Raw genomic sequence first — 12026 nt, forward strand, 5'->3', positions numbered from 1 at the left:
GGCAACTCTAAGATGAACCCATCATTAGGTTTTCTTAACATGGCTTTTTTCAGAAGAGGGTCTGCCATTGTTTTCTTTTGAGGCTGAGAGAGCATGACTTGCTGAAGCCAATGGTTTTTCATGTCTGAACAGGAATTTGAACATGGAACTCCTAGATTCTCAATGGAACACTCAACCTGCAAAACCCATGCTCTCACTCTCTCCTCTCTCTGTGCTTTGCATTGCTTTTAGCTTGGAGCAATCAAATGATAATATATAGGAAACTCCAGGGTTCCAAATTACACAGAACTCCAGAGGCAAATCCAAATATGTTTTTGTATTGTTGTTAAAGAAATAATCAACACACACACACACACAAAACACACACTCATGTGCACACACAAGAACTAAGAAGCAAAGGTGGGAGAAGAGGAATAGTGGAGGCCTTGCTAACGATGATAAATTACTGACCATTGATCATGGTTCATATCAATGAGATCCTGGAAAAAAGAGGGCTCAACAGCTGCCAAAGCAAGTGAGGTGGCAGGCATATTGAAGAGTCAAGTCTAGTCAAACCAACAACATCCTTGTCTGCTTGTTAACTTGACCAAGGAACTGTTGTTTAAGCACTAATATTTATACCCAAAATCTTGTCTTGGGGGGCAGAAACCAATAAATGAAAGGATTCGATTCTTGCTAAATGGTTTCCCAGGAGGAAAGAAACCGTCAAGAGCTGCAGTAATTTTGGGGGAAGATTGGTGTGAATATTGATGTGAATATCTGCATTCGTTGCCAGAACGTCCCTGCCCTGTGTATGCACAGGCAGTCACCTTCTTTGGCCATGACCCACTCCCATCCTCCAAAGACAAAAGGGATTGTGTTAGGGCCTCAGGAGATCTCATCATGGTAGGTGCCTTCCTCGCTCCCTTGCTAGCACCAACTGGTTTTCTAAATGTAAAGTGATCAGGCACTTTACAGTGCAGTCATTTCTAGGTCATAAATCCCAGCGTCTCTTTTAATATTAACTTGATATTAAATATGAGTGATGATCTGGGGTCTGGTCTTGGGGTAGCAAGTGAGATCTAAACTTTAGTGACTATTCAGGGATGAAAAATAGCTTTATATCACACAAGAATAAGGTCTTGTCATACCATTGTTTTCTCTCATGGTAATGCTTTCTGCAATCAAAGATAACTTCTGTTAAATTTATGAAGTTTTTTGGGGGGTGAGAAAGAAAGTAATACTTTTTTTTTAGAAAAACAAGGAATTGGTTTTTACTGTATGGATTTATTTCACATTATTTTATTGAACACTTTCACAATTTTCTATTGTTGAAAAACTAGAGATTTGCCTGATTTTTACAGACACACACACACACACACACACACACTTACATTTGTATTTAGGGAGAAATCTGTGAATTCTTTGGGAGTTTGGGTTATAAATGAAATTCATAATGATCTGCACAGGACAAGTCAATTGATATGGCTATACCCTGCACAGAGAAGACCAAAGTGTACATTCTTGCCATGCACCTTTTAAAGAGAAGGACCCTGTCTGGGGAGAAAAAAGTGTAGCAACCCTTATTCAGCACTACAAGCATAGGTGACTACATAGTGATTCAAAAGAAGCCTTTTAAAAGAGACAGAGGCTGTATCCCCACTGCAGAAATAATCCAGGTTGACACCACTGTAACAGCCATGGCTCAATGCTATGGAATTCTGGGATTTGAAGTTTGTTGTGGCACCAGAGCTCTCTGGCAGAAAAGGCTAAATGTCTCGTAAAACTACAATTGTCATAATTCCACGGCATGGAGCCAAGGCAGTTAAAGTGGTGTCAACCTGGATTATTTCTGCAGTGCAAATGAAGCCAAGGGCTCCAGACCTTCCACCTATGTCGATAAATATCACTTTCTCTTTCCTTCTCATTCTTTTTTTTTTAAATCTAATATTGTTTTATTGAATTTATGAAGAACTTTGTAAATTTTGAAAAGATTTAATACTTTTTTAAAAATCCTAATGAATTAAACGCTCATCCATCCCTAGTGAGTGTGTCACATCCTCCTACAATTAGGATCAATGCACCTGGCTTTCTGTGATTCTGCCACCTAATGGAGCTGCCTTCTAGAACATCACTTGTTGTCATGGGGATAACTGCAACAAGTTACTCTCAGTACATGCTGCAGGTCTCCAATAGGACAAAGCCAAGTGGACCAACTGCCCATTGAAAGGAGAAAGAAAGGGGAGAAGAGTGTGTTCTTTTGTTAATAAACCATAACAAACAGGTAAGAACACTTTTAGGATGCAGTAGGCAGAGAAATCATGCCCTCCCTTCATCCTCCATCTTGAGGGAGAGGAAGGCAGGCTAGCTCCACCAGGCCTCCCTGGAAGAAGACAAACCCTCCCTTCAGCCACCATCTTGAAGGAGAGGAAGGCAGGCTAGCTCCACCTAGGCTTGCCATATCCCGCCTGTGGGTGGGACTTTCCCGGTTTGGGTGGGTCCGCACGGTCCCGACCCCGGGCTTTCCCCCGCCCCCGGGCTTTGTTGCAAAGTGTGCAACAGTGGTGGCGGGGGAAAGAGAGAGAGGCCTCTGTAGGCCTCTCTCCTTTGGGGGGGGCTTCCCTCCCCTCTTTGGCTCCGCTGGAGCCGAGGGAGGGAAAGAAGCCTCGCCTGCCGAGGCCAGACTTCTTTCCCTGCCTGAGATCTGCCGGCAAAAACGGAGCCCAGGTGGGGAAAAGAAAGCCTCCCTGGGGGCAGATTCCTTCTCCCCCTGGGCTGCGTCCAATGGAGCCCAGGCGGAGAAGGAATCCTCCCCTCAGTGAGGCTCTTTTTCAAATGTAGGTCCCCCCCAAAAAGTCCTACATTTGAAAATTTTGTCCTACATTTGTCCCGGTTTGGAGGTCCTGACTAATGGCAACCCTAGCTCCACTAGGCCTGCCTGGAAGAAGAAAAGCCCTCCCTTCAGCCACCATCTTGAAGGAAAGGAAGGCTGGCTAGCTCTAAGAGGCCTCCCTGGAAGAAGACAAGCCCTCACTTCAGCCACCATCTTGAAGGAAAGGAAGGCAGGCTAGCTCCACCAGGCTTCCCTGGAAGAAGACAAGTCCTCCCTTCAGCCACCATCTTGAAGGAAAGGAAGGCAGGCTAGCTCCACCAGGCCTCCCTGGAAGAAGACAAGCCCTCCCTTCAGCCACCATCTTGAAGGAGAGGAAGGCAGGCTAGCTCTAAGAGGCCTCCCTGGAAGAAGACAAGCCCTCCCTTCAGCTACCATCTTGAGGGAGAGAGAGGCAGACTAGCTCCACCAGGCCTCCCTGGAAGAAGATTAACCTTCCATTAAGAGGCCAAGCCCTCCCTCCAGTCCATTGCATTGCGTCCAGGCCTTGGAGGTAGAAAAGAACTGCTGGACCTCATCCCCTTCCCCACCACCATTCCCTTCTCCTTTTTTGTCGTGTCTTTTTAGATTGTAAGCCTGAGGGCAGGGAACTGTCTAATTAAAAAGATTGTATGTACAGCGTTGTGTAAATTTTCCGTACTTTATAAATAAAGGTTAATAATACAGTAATAATAATAATAATAATAATAATAATAATAATAATAATAATGTCAATTCAATAAATAAATACAGTAGTCCCTCCACATTCGCTGGGTTTAGGGATGAAGGACCCCTGTGAATGTGGGAAAACTGCAAATAAAAGAACACTATTCTTTTTCCTTAAGAGAACACCATTCAAGGTCCTCCAGTGCAACTCTTGATCATAGAATCATGCTGGAGAACCTACAAATGTTCTCTAGGTTTCTAGCACAATTTTATGGTCCATTTCTGGCATAGTTGTGCTGGTGGTCCTAGAGATTCCTAGAGCGAACACATTAATAAATGCCACATACAATCACATCCGCAAAAGTGAAAGCTGCAAATGTGGATGATCAACTGTAAATGTTTCCACTTTAAAAGGTTAGATAGCTCATGTGAAGCACATTCAACCCTTATAGAGTGAAAAGTACTACCACCACAAACCATCAGGCCCAGCCCTATCATTAGACAGAGCAAGGCAATTATGGTGTAGTGTGCAGAGTAAGCAGATGCAATAGCCCTCTTGTTGGTCCCCTATGCTGGAGGGCAGAATGGTTTCTTCTGACCCAGATGCCCTGTTCTCCACCATATTTGCCATCCTGATGTCCTCAAATACAGTGAAGGATGTCATCTGCCTCAATGGTGTTGGGTTGTCATAGTCGGCTTCATGAGGGCATCTTGTCTTCCCTGTCAACAGGTAAAATTATTAGGATCGCCTAAATACAGGTTGGGGGGGGCACATTCTGTTCTCAGCTCTACTGTGTATGTATCTGGCTGTTTTTCTTCCTATTCTGGAATAAACTCTTGCTAGACAACCGGAATATTCAAATTGTTTTTCAACAGGCCCTTGCATTTGGACAGCACTGCTTTTTTAATAGTCAGTCTGATATTTGTTTTAGCTTTTGTATACAAGAAAGCTTGAGCTGCTTCTCTCTAAAGCTGCACCCACACTTCAGAAATAATCCAATTTGACACCACTTTAACTGCCATGGCTCAATGGCATGGAATTCTGGGAACTGCATTTCCAAGAATTCCATACCACTGAGCCATGGCGTTAAAGCAGTGTCAAACCAGATTGTAGATGCAGCCTAAGAAGGTTGTTGTGATTCATCTGAAGTAAGTAAAGTGTGATGTTCAGCTCCTTCAACAACCGACTGGGTCTGATATAACAACTAAAACAAAGGTTAAGTGTTGCATTCTTTCTCTAACCTGTACAGGTTCACTTGCATTAGTCATGCTGTTGCATCTGGTTCTGGCACTGCATTTGATCAGCTACATTCCTGGTAAGTGTTGTTTACTTGGCTACAGCCAAGATTTAAAACTTAACTCCTTCTTCCGAAGTGATTTGAACATGGTGCCAATAAATGTTTCTTCTCTGCAGCAAAAAGCAACTTTAGAGAGCCCCCCACCACTACCACCAGCTGAGAATATGTGAGGAGAAATAGCTAACTCCATTGCTTCACACTATAGGCCTTATCTTAACTGGGGGAGGGCCTGCAGCAGTTATCAAAGAGAGAGTAATTAAGGGACTAAATACCCTAAAGTCCCACGAATAAAAATCAATGGAAGAATTCCTCTTTATACACGAGATAATGATGCAATTATTGCAACGTTGTGCAATATTGTATGATAATCTTCATGCAATTGCACAATAGTGGCAGGAGCATCCCGTTACGCTCCCATCACTTTTGCCTGTGTGGAAATCTCCAAACAAATGGGCTCTAGAACAGACCAAGGCAGAACTTCCTCTGGAAGCCTAAATGACTAAAACGAGATTGCCATACTTGGCCACCTCATGAAGAAAAATGAATCATTAAAAAAGACAATGTTTTTTTAATTAAACAAATACATAACAACAACATTTGAGTCATCAGTACAACTGCCAGAAATTACAATATCAAAAACTACAAATTTCAAGTATAAAATATGATTACAAAGTTAAACCTGACGCCAAAACACTAGATACTATTACAACAGAAAAAAGAAGGGGAAAAGACAATGATACTAGAAAAGTGGAAGGCAGTAGAAAGAAAGAAAGACTGCATGCCAGATGGTTCAACTTGATCAGAAAAGATACAGGCCTGGCCTTCAGGATCTGAGCAAAAAGGTTGAGGACAGGGGGACTTGGAGATGACTTATCCACAGGGTTGTCATGAGTCAAAGTCAACAACAAACAGTACTTACATTGACCTGTGGATTAGTTGATCCAGGTTTTTGGAGTCAGTTTTTCTAGACATATTCATGAGCATGTATGGTAAATAAACCATCCTAATATATGCCAATATGGTGTAGTGGTTTGAGTATTGAATGAAAACACTGGGAGACCAGAGTTTGAATCCACACTTGGCCATGGAAGCCCACTGGGTAGCTTTGGGCAAGTCATGCAGTCTCAGAGGAAGGCAATTGCAAACTCCATGTGAACAAATTCTGCCGAAGTAAAACGGGGATGCAGTACAGACCACCCCAAAGGGGCGGCCTGCCAGTGGCCTAATTCCCTCCGGAGGGAAGCCACAGCCGCCAGACCACGTGGCTTCCTTCCAGAGTAAAAAGAACCCAGAAAAACCAGGTTCTTTTTGTGCTGCAGGGCACCAATTGCGCACTCACCGCGTAAGTGACGTGTGGCACCTGGCAGATGCCGCACGGCACTTATGTCACAATGGCAGCACCTGTGTACATGGGACGCCACCATTGTTACGCTGCCCACATGTACTAGGGTTAGGGCCGTGCAGTCCCTAACCCTAGCATCACTGCCACCACACCACAAAGGACCCATCTGTCTCGGGCCTGTGATAGGTTTCCTTACGGCTGCTGTAAGTCAGAAATGATTTAAAGGCACACAACAATATAAGTGAACTTTTTACTTAATGTGTGCCTTCACAGCCAATGTATTCTTAAGAATGAGAAGAGACTGTAATTTTAGAGTAAGGGAGTGTCACAGTTCAGCAACTATTTCTTGCATAACTTTTTTTTAAATGTTAGCATCACACACCTTCACGCTTTGTGTCCAGTCTGCCGTTGTGTGAGCCCTGCTCTCCATGTGCTAATTGGAACTGGCAATAAGGGAAACCTTTTCTTTGCTGTCCTACATAGAACACCACATGGGGAAAGGAGTGTGAAGGAATAATCCCCATGGACTTTTTGGTTACAGTGCCATCCTATATTTGTCTGCTCATAAATAAGCCATGCTGAGCTCCATGGAACTCGTTTCTAGGTGATGCATTTGTGGTTGCAACCTTAACTACTAGCTTTCTTTCAGATCTCGGACACTATGTATAGAATTGTCTTGTATAAAATTTATATATAGAACATTATCCATGAAAAGTTTACATTGAAGACAGTTCTGTATTCAATCTTCTCTTTCAGTTTCTGGAGGGGGGAGAAATCACTGACCTAAATACAGATATGATTCAACATTATTTTGCACTGTCTCCTATTTTAACTGTGGTCAGAGGGGAAAGGAGGAAAGAGAAAAGGTTGAAATATATCTTTTCCACCTTATCCCACTGAAAAATCTACTTGTTCTGTGCCACTAAACCAGTCTCTTCCCATCTAGTCTATACTAGATTTCATAGGACTCCAGCACTACCAACATCAGGTAGTATATTCAAGGGTAATATGAACTGGAGTCTGTTCTAATCTTTAATCTGATATCTGAGAGTGGCCTCTAGGAAGCACACACATTCAATTTACATTTAGCCTAATAATTATCTAAAGTCTTTTTGCAATCAATGGTATCCTACAACTGATACGGTTTTCATTTGTTGAGCCAGGGAGAAGCTGGTGTTACTCGCAAGAGTCTCCTGATGACTTGTTGTACCTCACTATTCAGGTATGGTTTATAATGGCATAATTTGTACTCCAATACAAACTGACATTTATATTTTGTCTTTTGAAAGAGTGAGCTATTGTGAAGTCGAAGGCTTTCATGACCGGCATCCATAGTTTTTTGTGGGTTTTTCGGGCTATGTGGCCATGTTCTAGAAGAGTTTCTTCCTGAAGTTTTGCTAGCATCTGTGGCTGGCATCTTTAGAGAAGATGTCCCGTTTTGCAATGAGAGATCACTTTGTTCATCAGGACCTGTTGTTCTCCTACACCATCAGGGTCATTGAGCAGATGGAGCCAGCAGTGTGGCCACTGTTGTGCAATGACCACACCTGCTTAGCAGTGGTGATGGTATAGCTACATCTACACTCTCCTTCTGAAAACATGAATTGAGTGCAATATCACAGTTCATTTTTATGTGATTGTAAATCAGTTTATGACAACATAATTTCTCAACTGGATGCCAGCCATCGATGTTTTTTGTTTTGTTTTGCACAAACCCCCACAATTCTCAGATTTTAAACACTGTGTACTTCTGTGCAGAAGAAATTCTTGAAATTTGGGATGTATGAAAATCAGGCAAAACCTGCCACTATGTAAGTCTTCCCAGCTAGGTTTCCCAAGTGTTCACATTTTTCCACCAGGGAACAAATAACAGCAAAAAACATAAATAACTGAAGGGCTTTTTAAATTTTCTAGTCTAAACCTAACATAATACCATTCTTTCACTGACGTTTCTATCTCTGATGTAGGCTGCTGCCACACTGCAAAATTAATGCAGCTTGACACTGCTTTATCTGTCATGGCTCCATCCTATGAAATCCTGGGATTTGTAGTTTGTTGTGGCACCAGAGGTCTCTGACAGGTAAGCCTGAATATCTCACAAAACTACGAATCCCAGAATTCCATAGCACTGAGCAATGGTAGTTATGGTGGTGTCAAACTGCATTAAATCTGCAGTGCAGATACAGCCTGTCATTCACTGACAGCTTTGCATTATTACAAAGGAGTGGTGGGGGGGGACAATATGGAGGAAATATGAAGGTAATTCATCATAAAAGATTAGAACGTAATTTAAAACACACCAATAAAAGACATGATAAACCAGGTTAAAGGTATATTCTGCTCTAACTGCTATCAGCTACCAAAGGCCTGCCAGAACAGAAAGTGTGAACACACACTTCTTGCTTTTGCTTGCTGGAGGCAACATTAAAAGTATGTATAATCTGTCCATGCCATAGTATCTCTTTTGGAAATCCCAACATACCAAGCATTGGCTCAGCCTCTAAGATATAGCCTTTCTCCTTTTGTCCAGTTTGGATGACAATGTCCTAAAAATTATCTGTTGTATTATGTGTGCAAATTTAAAGAGATATACATAATAATTAATTCCAGTATCACTTTTCTTTTTCCACATGCATTGTGTTTTCCAGAGATTGGCAGAAAATTTTGAAGACGACCTTAAGGCCACAAATCTTGTACTGCAAGAAATAAACAGTTTGGTGGAAGAGTATATGGGGAATTCAAACGTATTGGCAACCAATTATGTCAAGAAGTTATGGGAAGAGTTTGAGGAGGTTCTCGAGGATCTCAATGAATGGGTCGACATGTACCTTCATCTGCTCCAAGTGTTTCACACCAGATATCTGAATTATGTGGACTACAAGTTGGGAAGAGAGATTCTATTCTGTAATAAATGCTGGCATTTAGGTATCCGTAAGGCCAAAATGTGTCTGGAACACCCAAATGTCACCATGAGCAAGAGGGTGATTGAACCCTCACTGCTGTTGTACAGTAATGTGAAAAGTTTACTGCAAGTATTTATTGAAACACATCTCCAGTACTTAGAAGACCATGTCAAAACTCTAGAGCAGTTGTTGGACAATTACACAGCAGCCACCAGTAAGTGGCTGGAGAAGCATACCACATATAAAGAAGCGACTTCTCAAGACTTTGCAAGGAAGCTACTAAGTCTGAGTCCACGGGCAGAGATGTTAGGCACAGCTCAAGTAAAAGCACTGCAAAGGAAATGCTTTGCTATCATAAAATGGTTGGAAAACCATATAGTTGCCTTAGAAGAGTGGCTATGGTCACAATAAATTAGCAACAGATGAAGACACATCTTATAAAGGCATTTTCAAGGAATTTGCAATGATTTTTGCATCGTATCCATTCCAATAGTAAAATATAAAATTTAAGCCATGAATTTCATCAGTCTAAGCATGAGGAGACTACAATAACCTGTTTGATCTTGATCTATTTGAGATATTAACACTGATTTTAACCGTTCAGCCAAGATAGATGCAAAGATCTTATAGTCTATGTTAAGTAGGGAAATTGGTCTGTAATTCTCCACACTAGTGTTATCCTTTTCCTCTTTGGGGATTAATGTTATATCATTCGTACTCCAAGAATCTGGGATGCCTTCCTCGTCAATCTTATTCATGGTATTCTTTAAAGGAATTATCTGTACGTCTTCTAGTTTTTTATAGTATAGCTCTGTGAAACCATCCGGTCCTGGTGATTTGTTCAGTTTTAAATTTCTGATAGCTTTCCTTATCTCTTCCTCTGTGAACTCTGAGTTCAACCTGTTTTGTAATTGTTCCGGTATTTCTTCCCATGTTTGCTTGTCAATATTTTCTCGTATAAGGTTTTCCCTTCCTTCTGAGCAAATGTCTCATAAGGAAATTTATAACGTAAAAAAACTATGCTTGCAAAACTTTGTATAATTGGTAACTGCATTTTGAAAAGCAAACTGTAGAAATAGAAAAGGGGCAGAAGAGGGCAAACCAATTAATAGAAATTTATTTCTTACAGTATATAATCATATAGTAATCGCCAGATAGCACTTTGTATCTTCATTATACAATTATTACATAGAGGTTGTTGTATTTTGCAGGTTTAAAAAACAAATAAACTTCCAACGTATAACATATGCCTTGTGTGTTTATTACTTTCTTCACTAGTGTTTCCTTACAAAATTAATATTCCTTGATACCTTCAGTATCAGTATTGCTTTGTTATTTTAAATCTCTCTATCTTCTCAGAGTTGAGTGGTATTTCTTATTAATTCTTATTCATTCCTACCATCTTATATGTCTTTCCATTGGTTTCCACAAAAAAATCTTTAATGCCTCCCATTCCCTTTCCACCTTTTCCTCATCCTTTCCTTGAATAACATTTATTAATCTGTCCATTTCCATCATGTCATATACTTTTAACAACCACTCGTCAATAGATGGAGTTTCATTGGTTTTCCAATATTGGGCCAAAAGTAGTCTTCCCGCTGTGACCATTTAGAGAATTTTTCGCCAGTGTCGGCTCTCAATTTTCCTTGGGATTTTATTTGTCATGTTCAACAAGTAAATGTCAGGGATCTGTTCAAAATTTATCTCAAGAATTTTTGTTATGGACAAGTGAATTTGGTTCCAGTATTTCTTTACTTTTGGACATTCCCACCATACATGGAGCCAGGTTCCTTTTGCATTTGCACATTTCCAACACTGATTGCTATTTCCTTTATGAATTTTTGCAAGTTTTGCTGGCGTCAGGCGCCATTGGAATTCCATTTTTTAATAGTTCTCATGTAGATTCTCACATGACGTAAATTTCCATGCTTTTTTCCCTGGCATACTGCCAGCTTTCCAAGTCAATTATTCTTCCCAGGTCCCTGGCCCATTGTATCATAGAGTCTTTTATTACATTCTGCTCTATCTTTCTTTGCAGTATTATTTTATAGAGTTTAGATGTTAGTTTCTTTTGCTCTTTCCGCAAGACATTATCCAATTCCATGTTGTTAATTTCAAAGTTTTCAGCTACTACATCAATTTTGAACCTTTCTGTCAATTGGTGATACAGAAACCAATGCTTTTGAGTTTCCATTGTTTTTATATCTTCTATCTTTTTCACGTTGTAATTATTCAGGTTGTCTTTCAGGAGTATATCTTCGTATCTTAGCCAGTTGGAAATCTGTGTTTCATTCCTCAGTTTTTTCATATATGCACCACGACATATTAGCAAGCCACGGACAAATGCTTTACTGGTATCCCATATTACCATATTTTTTTGTCTCCGTGTTGCAATTATCTTGGAAGAACATTTTTATTTGCTTTCAAATCTTCCAAGAAAGCATCATCGCAAAGGATATAGTAATTTAATCTCCAATTATATTTGTTTTTCTTTATCTTCAGTTCTAGTTGTATAGGCTTGTGGTCCGATTCTGTTTTCGGTAATATACTCATGTTGTCCAATATTTTCCCTAATGTATTAGTAATAAGAAACATGTCTATACAGGAAGCAGAGTTATATTATTCCGAGAAGAATGTATATCCCGGTGTTTGGTCCTATAATTTAGACCAAGGATCTTCCAAATTGAACTGTTCACATAGCTTAAAAAAAGAAGTCGGGAGTTTCCCTTGATTTTTCTTTACTTTCTTATCCAATTTCCTGTCTCTGGTAGGTTTAATTACACCATTCCAGTCACCTGCCATCAAAATGTTTGTGATTTGTTGCTTGGTTATTTCCTTTTCTAATTTTTCATGAAATGCTGTCTTGTCACATATAGGGGTGTATACACCTACTACCAAAATTTCCTGTTCTTGTATTTTAACTTTGACACCCACATAGTGGCCTTTCTGATCCTTAAAGCATTCTTTGA

The 12026-nt window shown here is 40.5% G+C and overlaps 1 protein-coding gene across 1 annotated transcript; it reads left to right on the forward strand.

The window, feature by feature from the left end:
* Window positions 1-2163: 2163 nt before the first annotated feature.
* LOC121919868 lies at window positions 2164-10285 on the forward strand. The gene is made up of 4 exons (XM_042446849.1): window positions 2164-2263; window positions 4765-4830; window positions 7318-7376; window positions 8803-10285. The coding sequence occupies exons 2-4, from the start codon at window positions 4782-4784 to the stop codon at window positions 9466-9468; spliced, it is 774 nt and encodes a 257-aa protein (XP_042302783.1). The 5' UTR covers window positions 2164-2263; window positions 4765-4781; the 3' UTR covers window positions 9469-10285.
* Window positions 10286-12026: the final 1741 nt, after the last annotated feature.

The sequence above is a fragment of the Sceloporus undulatus genome, chromosome 1 (genome assembly GCF_019175285.1).
Source record: "Sceloporus undulatus isolate JIND9_A2432 ecotype Alabama chromosome 1, SceUnd_v1.1, whole genome shotgun sequence".
Taxonomy (NCBI): domain Eukaryota; kingdom Metazoa; phylum Chordata; class Lepidosauria; order Squamata; family Phrynosomatidae; genus Sceloporus; species Sceloporus undulatus.

Coding starts and splice junctions, on each gene's coding strand:
- LOC121919868 (XM_042446849.1), top strand. CDS start 4,782: ATGCTGTTGCATCTGGTTCTGGCACTGCATTTGATCAGCTACATTCCT. Junction 4,831..7,317: donor TTTGATCAGCTACATTCCTG/GTAAGTGTTGTT, acceptor TTGTTGAGCCAG/GGAGAAGCTGGTGTTACTCG. Junction 7,377..8,802: donor TGTTGTACCTCACTATTCAG/GTATGGTTTATA, acceptor TGTGTTTTCCAG/AGATTGGCAGAAAATTTTGA.